The sequence below is a fragment of the Leptodactylus fuscus genome, chromosome 11 (genome assembly GCF_031893055.1).
Source record: "Leptodactylus fuscus isolate aLepFus1 chromosome 11, aLepFus1.hap2, whole genome shotgun sequence".
NCBI lineage: Eukaryota > Metazoa > Chordata > Amphibia > Anura > Leptodactylidae > Leptodactylus > Leptodactylus fuscus.
The window spans coordinates 20,027,359-20,047,015 of NC_134275.1; the positions used below are offsets into that span (position 1 = coordinate 20,027,359).

Sequence of the window (19,657 nt, forward strand, 5' to 3'; positions counted from 1 at the left end):
CAAGTTGTAGTGTTTAATGACACAATTTTGGAATACATATATCTCATTGACCAGGTTTTATTAACTCTTTCTGGGAGGCAATAGAAAAATTCACAATGCCACCATTGTCTGTTTACACCCAAAATTTTGGACGTTAAATTGCATAATGGATTTGAGTTCCAGTACTACCTTTTTAAAAAAAATGTAATACTTTTGTACTATATAAAAATAGATTTTTTTTTTCATAATCGCTTTCCAAGATTAAAACTATTTTATTTTCTGGCACGGAATGGAGTACTTTTTTTTTTATTATGGGAAGACCTCCTGTTTTGTTGGTGGCATCTTGGGGAACGTAAGACTTTTTGATCACATTCTTTTGGTGGCAAACAGATAAAAATCAACAATTTAGGAATTCTTTATTTTTTTTGTGTAAAAGTGAAGTGACTGTTGTATTGTTTTTCTATTAACATTTTTTTTGTATTTTAGACTTGAATTTTTAGGGGGTTTTTTTAGACTACTTTTCTAGTCTCATTAGGAGACTTGAACTTGAGTGCTTACATGATACTTTGCACAAGTTATATAGTGCAATGTATTATTCTGTCAGTGCCAAACTGACTGGTAACCCCGGCTGCCATGTAACGGCATCGGTTCCCATGGGCTGATGCCTGACAATTGGAGCCCTCCTCCCTCCTAAACCTTTTAATTCTGCAGTTGCTCCTGTCCATTGCATCTATAGAGTTAAACACTCAGGATCGGAGATTTTCCAGTCCTGAGCTTTGAGTACACAACCACGTACCAGCTTCACCCTGTACAAGCTCCGATACAACTCCGATTGCAAAAAGGTCTATGCATTGGAATCCATCCCTAAAAAGCCCCATTGATGGTCAATATGGAGTTAACAAGGACCTGGCATCCGGACATGTTTGCTTTAGTAAATTCTTGTATTCCCCATGAAATAACAAATTTGGAGCATCGTTTTATATAACTCTACATTTTTATAGATTCTAGAAATTGCTCAGTAAATTGACAACTGGGTGATACCATTCCGCTTGTAAATAAAGGTGTGTCCCTACACAGTCCGGCAGAACTAATTGGTCTTTATTGTCACATCTCAAACTGGATAAAACCATCTTTTTGTTATTCTTTTTACAAATACATTTTTAAGGGGATAACAGAGGAATAGGGTTGAGCCCATCTTGAGATTTCAGGATCGTTTTTAAAATCCGATTTCTGATCATTTTCCATTCGAATCCAATCCCGATCCCAATTCTGATCCCAATGCAAGTCATTGGGATTTTTTTTAATAATCGAAGATCGGATTTTAAAAATGATCCTATTCTCTACACAGTATGGAGTCTAAAAATTGAACGCTTTAGTTGTTAGACGCCACACTGTGGAGTGATTAAAAAAAATCCTGTGGCTACTTAGTCCCCCCGGGTGTCCACTTACCTGCACAGATCGCTGGTCCGGTCCCCGCTGTTCTCCGTCCTCTTCTTGCCTTGCTGCCCCCGCCTCCCAGGTTTGTGTTACAGACCTAGGAAGAAGGCGGGGCTTGTGGCTTAGGAGAGTGTGGGCGAGTACAGGACGGGGAGACGTGAGTGCAGGTAAGTGTTAGCTACTAGAGATGTTAGCTAGTCTCCCATTAGAATGAATGGACGCAGCTGGCGCGCAGGGGGTTAAGCGGCCGGATGCCAGCACAGGCTGTGTGCCGGCTGCATCCATTCATTCCTATGGGACCTAGCAAACATTGTTAGCTTTTCCCACAATGGCTAGTAGCAAAGCATTGTGGGAAATAACCTCCGACCTTGATCCTGCCTAAAAAGATCGGGATCGAAATTCCGATCCGGATCGTGAAATTTAGTCGATCGCCGATCGGAATCCGATCTTTTCCGATCCCAATCGCTCAACCCTACAGAGGAGTAACTGGAGTTCTGTCCACAGGTACGATTCAGGCGCTAATCTGTTATGGCAATAATTCAATATAGCCTGTGTTATTGTCCAATTTTGGAACACAAGTTAGTTGTAGTCGTACCTATATACAGTGCCACTATAGGTGACTATCCTGTAACACAGGAGTCTCATACAGTCCTATGAAAAAGTTTGGGCACCCCTATTAATCTTAATCATTTTTTGTTCTAAATATTTTGGTGTTTGCAGCAGCCATTTCAGTTTGATATATCTAATAACTGATGGACACAGTAATATTTCAGGATTGAAATGAGGTTTATTGTACTAACAGAAAATGTGCAATATGCATTAAACCAAAATTTGACCGGTGCAAAAGTATGGGCACCCTTATCATTTTATTGATTTGAATTCCCCTAACTACTTTTTACTGACTTACTGAAGCACAAAATTGGTTTTGTAACCTCACTGAGCTTTGAACTTCATAGCCAGATCTATCCAATCATGAGAAAAGGTATTTAAGGTGGCCAATTGCAAGTTGTTCTCCTATTTGAATCTCCTCTGAAGAGTGGCATCATGGGCTACTCAAAACAACTCTCAAATGATCTGAAAACAAAGATTGTTCAACATAGTTGTTCAGGGGAAGGATACAAAAAGTTGTCTCAGAGATTTAACCTGTCAGTTTCCACTGTGAGGAACATAGTAAGGAAATGGAAGACCACAGGGACAGTTCTTGTTAAGCCCAGAAGTGGCAGGCCAAGAAAAATATCAGAAAGGCAGAGAAGAAGAATGGTGAGAACAGTCAAGGACAATCCACAGACCACCTCCAAAGAGCTGCAGCATCATCTTGCTGCAGATGGTGTCACTGTGCATCGGTCAACTATACAGCGCACTTTGCACAAATAGAAGCTGTATGGGAGAGTGATGAGAAAGAAGCCGTTTCTGCACGTACGCCACAAATAGAGTTGCCTGAGGTATGAAAAAGCACATTTGGACAAGGCAGCTTCATTTTGGAAACAAAAATTGAGTTGTTTGGTTATAAAAAAAAGGCGTTATGCATGGCGTCCAAAAAGAAACAGCATTCCAAGAAAAACACATGCTACCCACTGTAAAATTTGGTGGAGGTTCCATCATGCTTTGGGGCTGTGTGGCCAATGCCGGCATCGGGAATCTTGTTAAAGTTGAGAGTCGCATGGATTCCACTCAGTATCAGCAGATTCTTGAGAATAATGTCCAAGAATCAGTGACGAAGTTGAAGTTACGCCGGGGATGGATATTTCAGCAAGACAATGATCCAAAACACCGCTCCAAATCCTCAGGCATTCATGCAGAGGAACAATTACAATGTTCTGGAATGGCCATCCCAGTCCCCAGACCTGAATATCATTGAACATCTGTGGGATGATTTGAAGCGGGCTGTCCATGCTCGGCGACCATCTAACTTAACTGAACTTGAATTGTTTGTCCAAAATACCTTTATCCAGGATCCAGGAACTGATTAAAAGCTACAGGAAGCGACTAGAGGCTGTTATCTTTGCAAAAGGAGGATCTACTAAATATTAATGTCACTTTTCTGTTGAGGTGCCCATACTTTTGCACCGGTCAAATTTTGGTTTAATGCATATTGCACATTTTCTGTTAGTACAATAAACCTCATTTCAATCCTGAAATATTACTGTGTCCATCAGTTATTAGATATATCAAACTGAAATGGCTGCTGCAAACACCAAAATATTTAGAACTAAAAATGATTAAGATTAATAGGGGTGCCCAAACTTTTTCATAGGACTGTATATGCTGCCCGCTCTACATGTAGCTCTTGTGGCTGTCATTTCCAGGTGATGGGAGCCCAGCCACAGTATGGAGGACACTTTGTGGGTGCCATTTCATATTCATATGGGGCCAGTAATGGGGACCATTTTACTGTATGTCGTCCACATGAGGGATACACCCCTCAACTTTAATTTTTTGATGCACATTTACCCTGCCGAGTTTCAGGCCCCTGCTGTAAAGCATTATTCAACTTCAATCCTTTCTTGAGATCTCTGGCACAAAAAGGAAATTCTACGTGATTGTTGACCATGGCTTGCACCATGTGGTAGTACTATGGCGATCACTTTCTAGGAAGTATTGCAGCTGTCGCTATTGTAGACTGGACTTTTTGGATTCCTATGGCTGACAGTGCTGAATGTTCCCCCATAAATAGTGAACGTTTATGCTTCCTAGTAACTTGCACTGCTCCTATGTATTATAGGTGCATTCCCATTATTATCAGTGGCACGAGCACAGCACTCCATTCACCCAGGTTACATTCACACTTTGTGGATTATCACATGGATTTTCCAGCATAAATCAATGGGATGTTCTTAAATGGGATGTCCTGTCCACACGAAAGGTCATTCTAGGTCATCTGTGGTCTGTGACCCTGCACAGATCAAGCTGCTAGTGAGCAGTAAGCTCCTACCCAAGCAATAAGAGTGATGCAGCAGCACCGTCCACTGTATAGTGATAGTCATAGGGAACTGCAGCACCTCTTCTATTGCTTGAATAGGACTGGTGTTGCATGTCCTTCCCATTCACTAGCAGCTGACCTACGCAGGGTCTAGGCGTCAGTGGGCCATTCAACACCTTTAGTCATATGCACACAATGTAAATCTCTTTCTGCATGGAAAGTGACATCTGGTGCAATGGATTTTCAGTGCACATTTCACCTGTTTCAAAGAGAACCCCTGACAAAATTCGTATGTAATTTTGCATCGGAATTTGGAGTGTAAAATCACTTTTATATGTGCATATAGTGTTTAAGGGACTCCACAATGTGGAGCCTCAGCCTTAAAGGGATTTTGTAGGCTGCATCCTAAGGATTGGTCATCAAGTAATGATCATGAGTGGTCTGATACCCAAGTCTATGGCCGATCAGCTGTTTGAAGATGCTGCAGCATTCAGGTGAACACTGCAGGCTTTTTAGTACTTACCAAGCACAGTACTGACCATTTTTGTGGTGGCTGTGCTTTGTACCACAGCTCAGACAATTCACTTGACTGAGACTGAGCCGCCATCAGGTCCTGTGAATGCTTCCGCTTCAAACAGCTGATCTGTAGGGGTTCAGGTTCGATTCATCAATTAACAAGGACTGGAAAGCCCCTTTAGGCAACTAAAATGGGACATACATATTGTGGTGAAGTTAGCTCGGTAGAAGCAGTGGTGCGGACCCAGTCTAGACAGGGACACATAATGTGCCGCAAACCGGTTTATTTAGAAAAAAAAAAATAAAAAATAAACCTTGACCTCAGGCACAAAATGAACAAAACAAAACACAGACTTTACTTCAGGCAAAAAAAAAAAAAAAAAACTGCTCGTCTGAGCAACTAACTAAACAGAACTGATAACTATACATGTGGCTTACTTCCAGCCACACGAACAAAACAGGAACAATATTGTCTCACCGGACTCAGGGTTACAGGACAGAACCAGACACCTCCTTTCACCCCTTGGAACTGCACTGGAATGCAAGAGCTGCAGCCTCTCCTAGCCCAGTAATGTCTGGACTCCAGCACTCAGCCTGTCACCTCCTCACTACATATATAATATATATATATATATATATATATATATATATATATATATATATATATATTATACTATCATCGTGTTGGCGCTGAGCTGCTTATATTTAGCCAATTGCTGTTGTGGATGATCAGCCTGCTCCCGCGTCTCGGCTCTGCTATATCGCAGCATATGCGCAGCATACTCAGTTGTATGTACATCTCTGCATATGGAGAGCGTACTCAACTGTGCTACAGCGCTGCCTAAGCTCTGCTACATCTGGCCATTTGGATTAGAGGGGTGTTCTTATGTCAGTGTCTGAGCAGCTTCTGTGTTGGAAACGGCCGAAGGGATGTTGCAGAAAATTGCCAAAGTTCGATCAGCCTGCTCCCACATCTCAGCTCTGCTACATCGCTGCATATGCATAGGATACCCAGCTGTATGTACATGTTTGCATATGGAGAGCCTATATAGGTGTGCTACAGCGCTGCCTAAACTCTGCTACATCAGGCAATAGTGATTATAGGGGTTTGGTTATGTGACTGTTTGAGCAGCTTCTGTGTTACAAAGGGCTGAACGGATGTTGCTGAAATGTGCCAAAGTTCTCCACCCTCCCCCATCAGAGGCAGAACAACACATTCCCTGTAGTACTCACTGAAGCTCTACACCCGATATAGTCCGCTTGCCCACACACAGCCTGCATGTTCTGTAGTCTCCTGATCTTCTATGAGACTCCAATTTCTTCAGCTTTCACACTGTCCAGCTTCATCCTATATAGCTCTCCCCACAAAATAGTGTGTAGCTTTGCCCACAACCTAGCATGATCCCATCTGAGAATGGCTCAAGAACCTGTGATGACATCATCACAGGTCCTTTAGTGTAGTGTGAACCTAAATTCCTTCACTTCGGTCGTGTAGTGACGTCATTTACCGGGATAAAAAGTAGCCTATGTTTTAATCGGGGTTCCTATCTATGGTTGTGGCAAATTTCATGCAGATGTGTTCAGCCATTGTTGCGTGATTGAGGAACAAACATCCAAATACTCAAACTTTCACATATATATTAGTAGGAGTAGGATAGGATAGGATTAGTAGGATATATATATATATATATATATATATACCTATTTAGCCAACTGTCTTGATTTTCAAACCTTAACCCTAATCCACCAATCCTACCATATTGTATATTCAGCTTGGCAATTCTTAGCAAACATGTTTATAGGATATGAATGACGCAGCTTAAGACATTCCTATAGACATATGTGGATACAAGATTTCACGGTCACTCGGACCCTCGGCTACATGACGTCTGCATAGGTTGTAACTGTGAAGAGCGGAGCAGTTGGCCTTCCATTCTAGTGAGTTACAGGTCAGGACGCATTCTGTAATTCTTCATTATTAGCCTGTAATGAAATAAATGTTTATTAGCTAGAGTTAGTAAAGTGTACTAATGTTATTGTGACATGTTTATGGCCAGTCATCCCTCAGATCGTGGTGTACGATCCGCAGTGCGATATGTTTATAGGTCAGTAGACTCTGCAGACCACACTGTTCTGATGGCACGGTGACATGCCGAAATAATTGTGGGAAGCAGCTTTTGTTCTTTTTCATTTTTTGTTATTTTTGTTTTATTTTTTTTGGCAGTAATTTCAATATGAATCAATTTGATTGTAGTTGGCTACAAAATCTTCTATAGAAAAAAAATAAGAATTATCTTGAATGTGGACTAAATATATATATATATATATATATATATATATATATATATATATATATACTGTATATATATATATATATATATATATATATATATATATATATATGTATATATATTCACGTTCAACTCTTTAACATTGCTTCTGTGGCACTTCATGGGTTAAGCAGACGTACACAGAGAATTGAGAAAATAAGGCACAATTACACATTATCAACTGATTGAATAATCATTACAATGACGCAACGCAAAGTATTTTAGTATTTTGAGAAAACAATAGCCTTGACCCTGACGTCTGCTTGTCAGCGGATTGTTGTGTGATTCCTAGCATGTCATGTTTGGACTGAGGTAATCATATTACCTAGTACCCTAGCCCAAAAATCACACACCAGCTGCAGTCTATCAGTGCGGGACGAAATAACTAAGAAAAAACTACTATAGATTATGTTTGTTCACATCATGCTAGAGCTGTATACCGTGTATCTGTTACGCCTGGTTCACATCTGCATTTGGTAATCTGGGGAGTCCGCATGGGCTTATTTTTGGGTCAGTGAAGCTTTGGAAAACTTGATTTTATTGTGTGACTAGCAGGAGGACCCGGCTTTGGAGGACACGGGTATATTTCATTTTTTGTTTGTGTAGTGGCCCTATAAGAATTGCCCAGTTTTCCGCTCCTGTATTTTGTATGTCGTTTGTGTGTGTGTCTCTGCCCATGACTTCGTCTGCGTGTTGTTGGCATTGATCCGCCTGTATTCAGCAAATTGCTGCCATTGATGGTTTGCCTGATCCAGCATTTTGACAGCTCGTAAGCTGTCCTGCTGATGAACTTGTTCCTCACACCGTGCCTGTGATTGTTCCGGCATCTCAGCAGCTCACTGGGACACCATATAACGAGCATGTTGTTGGCGTTGATGATCCGCCTGCTCTGGCATTTTGGCAGCTGTCAAGCTGGCCTGCCACTGAAAACTCATTCCTCTTGCTGTGCCCATGATTGTTCCGGCATCTCAGCAGCTTGCTGGGACTCCATATAATGAGTGTGTTGTTGGCATCGATGATCCGCCTGCTCGGACTTTTCAGCAGCTCTTAAGCTGGCCTGCCACTGAACTCATTCCTTGCGCTGTGCCTGTGATTGTTCTGGCATCTCAGCAGCTGGCTGGGACACCATATAATGAGCGTGTTGTTGGTGCTGATGATCCCGTCAGCTGCGATTGAGGAGAGCTCTGTGACTTCTGGCTACCTTCATAGCTGTTGTTGTTTTAGAATTTTTTCAACAAATTAGATTATCTTTTTCCTGCCATGTTTAAAAGTAGCAAACTGCCAATTTGGATTAAATTAAATTTGAATTAATTATTAAATTATTAGGTGTTTTCCTATCCAGTGTGTCAGCACTGCCTGGAGCAGATCAGATAATATGCAAATGTGTGAACAGAATTCACTGAGGGTTAGCTGAGTGTTTACACAGAGAGATAACAGCCCTGGCTTTATCAGAAGCTGAGATAAGGCTGCTACTTAGAGCTGCTTAATTTAGTATGTGAACATAAATTCATAACAGTCATGAAGCCATGTCACTTACCTGGTTAAAAAGTAGCTTATGTAAGTAAATAGGGCCTGTTATTGGCTGGCGTAACTTCAGTTGGTAATGGCCTATTAAAGGAAGAAAAAAAAACGCAGGGGTAGCGTCTTTCACTGGGCCCCCTAATGTCCTGGGCCTTGTGGCAGCTGCTACCACTGCTTCCATGGTAGTTACGCCACTGGGTATGTTACAGCTGACTCCCCATGCTGATCGCACTGGCTCAGTTCCCATACATGTATCTTTTAGGCTAGGTTCACATCTTCTGAACCGCTAAGGGTGCATTCACACTGAGGAAAATGGTGAGGAATTTGGTGTGGAATTTCAGCGCTGAAAAAAAGCCTCCTATTGACTTCAATGGGTTCCTTTCTAGCAGAAAAAGGAACCTATTGAAGTCAATAGGAGGCTTTTTTTTCAGCGCTGAAATTCCACACCAAATTAAATTCCTCACCATATTGCTCCGTGTGAATGGACCCTAAGACTACAGTTATATGCAGACACAGGCAGACCCCAACAGAGACTCCAGAGCAGATGTGAACTTAGCCTTAGCTTGCCTGGTATTCACCATAAAATAACAATGTTGGCACAAATATTCTTGGGAAGAATGTGCAAGTCTGTCTTCCATGATGTAATTAGGAAGACAGAGACTCAGTCAAGACATCCAATAGAGGGCGCTCCCTTTAACATCATGCCGACCTTCTCAGAGGCCTTTGTTTGCAATGATGTTGGGATTTTACCAGATACAGTCTCTCATCCAAGGACAGCTGTTTCGATGTACTTGCATCTCATCAGCTTGGCGCAGAGAGGACTGATCTGGCAGAGGTGAGAGGCTTAGACAGGGTTGAGGGGATATCGTCACTCCATAGGGAGAGACCACCATATAGGTGTGTGGAGTCTTATTAAGCCATGAGCGCTCCACTGCAAACGAACATGGGAAGAATATGCAAATCTGACTTCCATGATGTAATTAGGATGCCAGTGCCTCAAGTATGCACACCAATAGAGGGCGCTGACTGAGAATGTGCAAGTCTGTCTTCCCATGTTCCTTTGCAGTGGAGCGCTCATGGCTTAATAAGACTCCACACACCTATATTGTGGTCTCTCCCTATGGAGTGACAAATATTCTTCTAAGTCTTGCGGTGTGCTATTCCCCTCACCATTTCTGGGTACTACCGTCCGCCCTGTCACAGGGGTATCTCCCTATACACTGCCAGCACCTCTTGGACAATGTCTATGAATACATCCACACTTATTAATAGATTTTCAGGAGGAATAACAGAGGAACAACATAACGCAAAGTTTGAACTGAACTATTATATCATGGCAGGTCCACTTTAGGGCAAAAACCGAGACCAGGAACCAATCAGGGCTTACAAACGTGGCCTTATCCCATCTGTCACTGCATTTATTTGGCACACCACTGTTATTCGATAGAGCCAGAGATTGCTTGTCATCTACGTAGTTATAGAAATTCTGAAATCCAGATATTACGTTTTGTCACATATGCATAATATCTGTGCATTAATATGTGTAGCAAATGTTCACAACAGCTTGTCCCAAGTAAGCCCTGCACACTTTGCATACACAATACGAGATACGAGTAACATACATGCGAAAATGCAATGTTTCTTCAGCTAAAGTACATAGGAGGCTCTGGAAGAACAAAGCTTATCTCGCCTACTTGACATCTGGCTGTTACTAGGCTTCAGTGAAACCTCATGTGTGTAGTGTAATAGCAGCTATTTGAGGCACATTCCTTCCGAACATATTTTACTAGTTTACGTTTTTGGGGAGTGCCAAATATTCTGTTTATTAAATAAAACATTTTGACATCATCACCTTTCTACTCCAGCAGTGATAAAGTTTATCCCATGTGATACCGATTGGCCCGGGCAACATCAGACTGGGTTAGATCCATGTGTGAGCTATAGAGTAGAGTTCACATTCGAAACACGGTCAACCTGCTTTTAGGTCTACCGTATATACTCGAGTATAAGCCGAATTTTTCAGCACAGTTTTTGTGCTGAAAAAGCCCCCCTCGGCTTATACTCGAGTCAGCAAAAAAAATGTTTTTTTTTTTTTTTTTGTGTGTGTGTGTGTGTGTGGGGGGGGGTGTCTATGACCAGCCACAATATTAATGTATAGAATCTCCCATAAAATAGTGTGTGTGTGTGTGTGTGTGGGGGGGGGGGGGGGAATAAGCTTAAAAAAAAAATACAAGTTCTTAATCTTAACACATTAGGTATCCTTGTGTCTAAAAGTGCCCGGTCTACTGAATATAGGGGATCTGCAGTGCTCCTGTTCCGTTGGGAAGGGGTTAATAGGAGCACTGCAGATACCCTATATTCAGCCAGACTGAATTCCAAGTGGGGGAAAAAAACCCAGTCGTGAAGCTCAGGGAAGGGGCAGACAGACAACCAAAACACCCCCTCCCCAGCAACTACTGCACCCAAAAACTCCAACCATTTTCATTTTTGAAATTTTCCAGTAGCTGCTGCATTTCCCCCCCTCCTCGGCTTATACTCGAGTCAATAAGTTTTCCCAGTTTTTTGTGGTAAAATTAGGGGCCTCGGCTTATATTCGGGTCGGCTTATACTCGAGTATATACGGTAATTAAAATAGGAAGTCTTTAGATTTCACGTCTTAAAGGTCTTGCAAACACAGAGGTGGCTGGGGTGGGTGTAAAAAAAACCCCAAAATACTCATCTATCCCCAGTGCGTCATTGTCCAATCCCATTCCCCTTTCTTTCCTATGCCGGATCTTGTCATGCCGGAAGCAGAGGGGTCACATGACTGTTGAGGCCAATCAGTGGCCTCCGTGGTCGTCGGTAAATAACCGGTAATATATGTAAGTGACATCACCAGTCATAGGTGAGTATGCCTTTGTTTTTTAACAACCACCCTAGCCACCCCTGAATTTTAGACAAAGTTGTTGACAGTTGAACAATGCAGGCATTGATATGTGTATAATCATGATCAGATTGTTTCTCCATCCAATGGAGGTTTTATGGTGCCATGATATGGACATGTACATGTTGCCTTGTATTACTTTTAGGTCTAATGCAGACAGCCAAGGGTACGCCCAAGAGTCTTACGATGTTCTGTTCTGTTCCGATATTTTATAGGAAACGCTCTATAAATATCGGAATGGAACATTGGAACAAAGTATCGGAACACACTTGGGATGTGCACTCCGTCATTTGCTTGACGACTTAGGCAGCTCCTAAACAAGCATATTCTAAGTATCTGTATTACAGCCTCAATACCTAGACCTTCTGCAATTCTAATGAAGCGAAGGTAGAGTTCTGTGGTGATCTAAGTCCAGACCAGTAAAACCATAGGAGGTCCTAACACTGTAATATACAAGTCCAGCCATCTGAAAGTATATATAATATAAAATGTTTAGAAATACATCATTCATGTGTTTAACGAAATATGTTTCATAAAAAGTATGCATTACTCTTATTTATATGTTTTTCTTTTTTGGGGATACATAGGACTTTATGACAAATGTACTTATACTTCTCATGACCGTGGATGGGTTCTTGGAATTGAGGCCATGAGTGACCAGGGTACAAGAGATCCCCGCTATTTCTTCTCCTTAAAGACAGATCGTGCTCGCAAAATGACGACCATCACTGCTCATCGCAACTACCTCCCGAATCAGTGGATTAATCTGTCTGTAACTTACAATGGCCGCATATTGAAACTCTATGTTAATGGGGCACAAGTGGCAACAAGTAGTGAACAAGTTGGCCCGGTCTTCAGCACTTTTGCCCGCAAATGTAAAACGCTAATGATTGGAGGAAATGCTCTGAATCAAAACTACAGAGGTTATATGGAACAATTTAGGCTCTGGAAAACAGCTCGAACCCAGAAGGAAATTTTGCTGGATATGGGCCAGGCATTTCATGGACTGAGCACTTCTCTACCTCAACTTGTTCTTCAGGATAGTTTTGAGAATGTGAACACCAGCTGGCTTCCCGTAGATGGTAAATATCGTAGAATGCCGCAAACAGAAAACATCTATCTCCACGTTTCATCATTGGACACAAATTTAGATCTTCCCCAATGTGGGCAAACTCTTTGTGACAATCTGGAGGTGATCTCTAGCTACAACAAAGTAGCAGGCTTTCGACGACCTAGAATTGTACGGTATACGGTGGTCAATGTGTTTGATGACAACCACGAAAACCCAACGGTAACCAAAGAACAAATCGAACTTCAGCATAAGAAGCTCAACGATGCTTTTAACCCTTACAATATCACATGGGAATTAAATGTGTTAGAAAGGAACGACTCCTTTTTACGATACCGACTCATCCTTACTAACTGTGACATTACAAAGATCGGTAGCACTGAGTGTGATCCGGAATGTAACCATAAACTCACTGGATACGATGGTGGGGATTGTCGTGGACGCAGCTCTTGTCTTTACTCCAGCCGGAAGGAAAACAACGTTTGCGATATGGATTGCAACATCGAGGAACTGGATTATGATGGTGGAGCTTGTTGTAATCCAAATGTTACTGATGTCACAAAGACTTGCTTTGATCCAAAGTCACCCAACAGGTAAGGCTTATTATTGTCGTGTAATACTGAATACATCTCGGATAAATTGTGTTTTGTGAACTAGTATAAGTATGTTTATCACTGATCTATTAAAGTGGACCTATCATTATTAATAAACATCCCAACCCCTGCCACCCCCAGGGAGCTGCACATATTTAGTACATGTTGAGCCTTACCGGCATATTTTGGACCTCTTCCTTCGTGGTTACGATAAATGCATATTCTTCTTCTCTGCCTAATGTGGTGCTGAATACTCTTAGGGCCGTATTTTGAGACGTATTCCATCTCAAAATCAGCGCCAAGAATAAGCGTTCAATCTGACCAGAATTCCATGGCTGTTACCGTCCAAAACCGTAGTGCAAGCCACTTTGCCGATTTGGACTCATGTATCTGAGATTGATCCAGGGGAGAAAGTCAAAGTTGAATGCTAAAGCATTGCTTCTGCTATCCACCATGGGAAGTCAGAAGTAGAGATGAGCGAACACTGTTCGGATCAACCGATCCGAACAGCACGCTCCCATAGAAATGAATGGAAGCATCTGTGACGCCGGACGGCCGCTGGCAAAGTCAGCGTCACAGGTGCTTCCATTCATTTCTATGGGAGCGTGCTGTTCGGATCGGCTGATCCGAACAGTGTTCGCTCATCTCTAGTCAGAAGGACAAAAATGGAAGAGGAATTTATGCTATTTCACAAACAGAGAAACTGCAGCTGCATCTCCCTCCTCTATTATTTACCCTACATTTATGCTTTGGGTTCTGAACATTTACATAGATCCCATCCCTTATTATTATTTTGCTTACTTATATAGCACCATCACATTCCAAATTGCTTTATAGATATTGTTGATACGTTTCTCTATAGGGCTCACAATCTAAATTCCCTATCGGTATCTCTTTGAACTGGGGGCGAAAGCCGGAGTACCCACTCAAATACAGGGAGAACATGCAAATGCCTTGTTTTTTGTGTCTATGTATACTGTTAATCTACGTTAAATAATAATGATAGATATGCTTTACTTATGTTATGAAAAATTGTATTTTCCAGTTGTTGTTACAATTTTTTACAATAGAAGATACTTAACTATGGTTGCTTTGTCTTGAAAAATTCCAGTCAAAGCCAGAATCATCTTACTCTTTTCTTGCCGCTGGCCTCTATATAAACCCATTAGTCCAAAAAGAAAAGGCATCTTCTGGAACGGACCCATTCTGTATACAGATGAATGCTCTCATTATTTGACAGAACATGATAGGAGTCATTTCTTGTATGAAGGCTGCCAACAGTCATATTGGTTTTAGGATGGTCTATTTTTCATAATCTAAGAAGCATGTAGCTTTAATAAAACTGGATTATGTAGCATGTATTATTAAAGTGGCATCGGGGATCATTGCTTCCAGTTGCCTTAGAACAAGATTTTCTTCCACTTTTTTCAGGCACCAAATCAGTAAATATATATATATATATATATATATATATATATATATATATATATATATATATATATATATTGTAATATATATATACATTTTTTCTAATCCGATTGTAGATTTTTATTTGATTTATTGAATATGCCCAATCCGCTTTACAGCAGCCACATGGCCCATAGATACGACAATCTTGAGATGCTCACTAGGATGTATAGGAGAGATTTCTAGGCATGCTCTGAATGGGGTGTATGTAAGCTGTGTCCGTCACCTATTGTGATTGGTGGTCTTTTTCTGATTGTACGTTTATGGGTTGGTGTTAGCTGTATTTTTTGAGATCTGCTTTACAGCAGCCACATGGATCATATATACAATGTCTAGAGATGTACCTTAATATCACCAAAAACTTTATGAGGCTGAAGTCTCTGGTTGTGAAATTACGATGTTTGTACCACGGTGGAAATGTTGGGGAAAAAAATTCAATACGTTTCCAACGTGTTTTTTTTTTCTGCTTTTCGGTACTTGGGGCCTCAGGGCCCATACACATGGTGTAAACTCTGTGTATTTTGGCAAAATACATGTGTAAAAAATACACGTGTAAAAATAAGACTTCCACTTGCACGTCAAAATGGACGTCAAAATACACGTGTAAAATGTCATTGAAGTCAATGGGAGACTTATTTTTACACGCGTATTTTGCCAAAATACACGCGCATTTACTCCGTGTGAACGGGCCCTCAGCCCCAAATTGGTTATGTCACATTCCCTTTAAAGGGGCTCTATCAGCAAAATTTTGCTGTTTGAGCCCCACATATGCGTAAATACCCTTTAAAAAGGCCATTCAGGCACCGCTAATCTTATTTTAAACCCCTGTCCCGTTTTAAAATAAAACTATAAAAACATATATGTAAATCATACTTGAACGTGCACCGATGTCATCTTCTGGCACGCCTACCTCTTCTTTCTTCTTCTTCCGGCGGTTCAAATCTGATTGGTTGAAATCGGACGCGTGCGCAGTAGCGCTCCCTCCAGAGCTACTGCGCACACTCCGGCGGCACTGCCATTGAGAAAAATGGTGCCGGAGTGTGTTCAGTAGCTCCGGAGGGAGTGCTACAGCGCACATGCCGGATTTCAACCAATCATATTTGAACCGCCGGAAGAAGATAAAGATGAAGCCGGGAAGAGCCAGGACCGGAGGGCGTCGCCGAAGAAGAAGAAATAAGAGGTAGGCGTGCCACAAAATGACGTCATATCGTGCACGACCGCCCCCCGTGTATGCAAGGTATGATTTACATATATGTTTTTATAGTTTTATTTTAAAATGGGCGGGGGGTTTAAAATAACATTAGCGGGGCCTGAATATCCTTTTTAAAGGCTATTCACACATATGTGGGGCTCATACAGCAAAATTTTGCTGATAGAGCCCCTTTAAGGTTATTATGAAACAAAACCATCTAGTGACATCACTGCACCCGGTATAACCACTTAACATGAAAAACTAAGGCTCACTTCATATGGGGTATGTTTGGCCCGGAACTCAGGCGGAGTTTCCGGACCAAAAAACGAGTAGCTGATGCAGTGCATGGGCATCCAGTCGCGCACTCTGCTCCGGATTAGGCCCAATGAATGGGAGTGTCTTCAGGCAGAACCGGAACAAACGTCTCCCAGAAAAAAGAACTGACCGGATCCCATTGATTTCAACAGGAGCCGTCTTTTTGGTCAGGATTTAGAAGCAAATTCGGCCTCAAAATCCTGACCAAAATACCCCGTGTGAACTCAGCCTTAGCTGAATGGCTCAAGTGAAGTCACTTGAATGGAAATCTGTTCTTCTAACATCTTAAGCTTATGAGCATCCAGTTGCCAATTTTAGATGGAATCAAAGTCGTAATCAGAAAAATTTTCCCAAGTCAAAATAAAATGATTTTTTTTATTTATTTTTTTATGCAATTTCTATAATTGTTTTTTTTTTTTGATTAATTAGATCTATAGGTTGTTGTAGATTCACTTTCATAGGGATTCTGTCACTAGCTTCTTAATGAATTCAATGAGATTTACTGTCAGGGTTGAAATGGAAAAATAGAGGATTCGGAGATGGAGTCTGTGGTTTGGGCTACCAACCCCCTAGCATTGCAAAAAAAATAAAAAATCACACTGTGGGACTTGAGAACAAATTGCTTTCAATCTTCTCTCTGGCACAGGATGAACAACTGATGGTAGAGTATATCAATACATTCCGGCAGACCTTATGCTTAAAGGGGACCTGTCAGCGTGTCTGATTTAGTAAATAATTGTATTCCAAGCGAAATAGTAATTCTGACGGATTTTTTCCTAGAACTATTTGCTGTTCCATCCCTCTGTTACTTCTCCTAGAAATGTATAAATAAATTGACAGCTAAGTGTTGCCAGTTGGGGGAAGTGCCCCTATACAGACGGACTCTGACCAATCCGATATTACTAAAAGACGTAACTGGGGATTGGCACAAACCAAAATTCTAAGAAAAGTGATCAAGAATTTTTTCTTTTATGGGAATGATAAATCAAATGGTTGATAAGTTGTCTTTCATGGTCACACTCCCTGAGATCTGTCACTTGGTCACTGGGACACCAGTTAGAAAGCAAATGGCTGAATATATTTAAAGAAGTACTCCAGCAAATACTATGTGTATGGCACTTATGTCCATCCATTCTGTCTGCTCTGATCAGACTCCATCTTCAATGTTCACTCACTTATGTTGCATCTGTAGTCCATCCCATGCTGATCAATATTCGGGGGTTCCTCAAATTTGCTGTTCACTCCCAGTTACTAAGTAAAGTCTGTCTTTAGTGACTGATGACTAAAGACAGAATACAGGAAGTTGGTGGTCAATGTCTGACTGGTATCCCTTACATGCTGCTTTCCTCTACAGACCTCTGTGCTCTCAGGCATATACCCCTTTAAGTGCACTGCTGCAACCTATCAGGGTCGCCATGGGAAGCTATCATTTTTGTATGTGACTTGGGCCTGCTGTCTCCCTTGTACAGATAATACACCTCCGACCGCAGAGATCGGCACTCATCTCTGCTGCATGTGCAGGTCACTGTACTGAACGTCAGGCAGAAGAGACAAGTGCAGATCTTTACTGCTGATGATGTATTGTCTGTACAAGGGAGACAGAGGTCAGGGTATGAGGCTTTCCCTGACTGCTGTCATGAGGATAACCTCAATGGGTTATTCCAAAAACCTGCCTATCCTGAGATAAAAGGTCAGTGGGGGTGCAGATGATCAGCTCCATGACTGTGGCATTTGCGAGCCCCTAAATGTTTCATAGCGGCTGTGCACAGTTATTGTAGCCTTGTCCTATAGATGTGAACAGAAGGCAATAATTACGTTACAGGTGGCAGGCCTTGTAAATAGTGAAGGGGTCACAGTGCTCACAAGCCTTCAAATAGCTGATCAGCAAGGGGCCACATGGTAGCCCAGTGGTTAGCACTGCAGCCTTGCAGCACTGGACTTCTGGTGTTCAAATCCCGCCAAGGGTAAAAAACCATCTGCAAGGAGTTTGTATGTTCTCCCCGTGTTTGCATGGATTTCCATCCCATATTCCAAAGACATACTGATAGGGAAACATGTACATTGTGAGCTCTATGTGGGGCTCACAATCTGCATTAAAAAACAATAGCTGGTCAGCTGAGGTCCCAGGTGCTGGAGTCCCCCCTCCCTAAAGAGTTGATCTAACCCTTTAAAGTTCAGCCACCTATTAAAAATTGATGGCGTATAATAAAGATAGGCCGACAATTTTACATTTACGGGGTCCGACTGTTAGGACCCAGATCGGACAGCATTGTTTACATGCAGGGCATTGCGCCGTTTCCTCCCCATATTCTTGATAGGTACGTACTATAGCGGTATCCCTTTCCAGTCTATCTGCAGCACCCTATCAAGAATATGCCATAGGGATGGGGTAGGGGGTCAACGTTTGCTCCAAGACTTTCGTTACGCCACTGCACGGAAACTAGAATTAGCCTTGTCGTGTATAAAGCCTCGTCTCCCCGTAAATGAGAACGTACAGAAGTGTAGCCACATAATAAAGATGCGCTGCAGAATCTGCACCTTCTTGCAACGTTTCGCTGCCCGATTTTCGAGCTTTGAAAGGCTGATGTTTTCTTCTTTTAGTGACAGAGCTAGCGTAAATGGAAATACCCTTTGCTTTACACTGCTCTAAGCATTTCTTTCTCCTGTCTCCAGTTACAGGGGGCCTCCTTTTTCCGTTTCTTGAAACTGGCAAGAGTCTTATTTAATCAGTGTGCTGAGACAGACAGCCAATAGGGGCTCTGCTGTGTGATGTCGGCTCCCGTGTGGGTTCAGTGGTCCGCAGCTGTTAGCATGCTTGATTTCTAAGGGCTCTTCAGTAATAAAGATAGTAGTAAAAGCAAAACAAAACAGAGAACCTGCAAACTTATTGGAACGCTGCAAAAGACAATGGAGAATCCTTGCGTCTGATAATTAGGATCCAAGAAGATCTACAATATCTCCAGATCTTAGATAAGATTGTCTTCAGCCAGCCAAGCACCAATGGACCATTGTCTATAGAAATGCCTTCCAAGAGTGACATCAATATTGGGATCATTATTACGTGACAGCCAAGGCTCCCTCTCCCTGGGCAGAGCGTACGTGTTACTGCTCAGGTTTAGTCTTCGGGTCCATTTGTATCCATTTTGCATCTGTGAAACCTTGGAATTTCTTTATTTTTGACCCAATTCACACAGTTTTATTAATATATCCCATGAAAAAAAAAAAAAAAAAAAAAACATGTTAAAAATGAACCCCCTAACTTATTTGGGGTCTGTCAGGCTGGAGAAATGGAAGAAGATAGGATGGTATTCATTGTCAGTATAAGCCATTGGCTCTCATTGTTCTAAAAACAGACACGTAATGGATGTTGAAAAAAACCGAAATGATCGCAACCC

The 19,657-nt window shown here is 41.8% G+C and overlaps 1 protein-coding gene across 2 annotated transcripts in view; it reads left to right on the forward strand.

The window, feature by feature from the left end:
• Positions 1-19,657, forward strand: part of PAPPA (pappalysin 1) — a 220,270-nt gene that overhangs the window by 47,344 nt on the left and 153,269 nt on the right. For both annotated transcript variants that reach the window (XR_012711848.1, XM_075260062.1), the window contains exon 2: positions 12,214-13,288. Coding sequence is in view for 1 of the 2 variants with exons in the window: in XM_075260062.1 (XP_075116163.1) it covers positions 12,214-13,288 (1,075 nt within the window). In the remaining variant the exon portion in view is untranslated. The remainder of the gene's footprint in view (positions 1-12,213; positions 13,289-19,657) is intronic.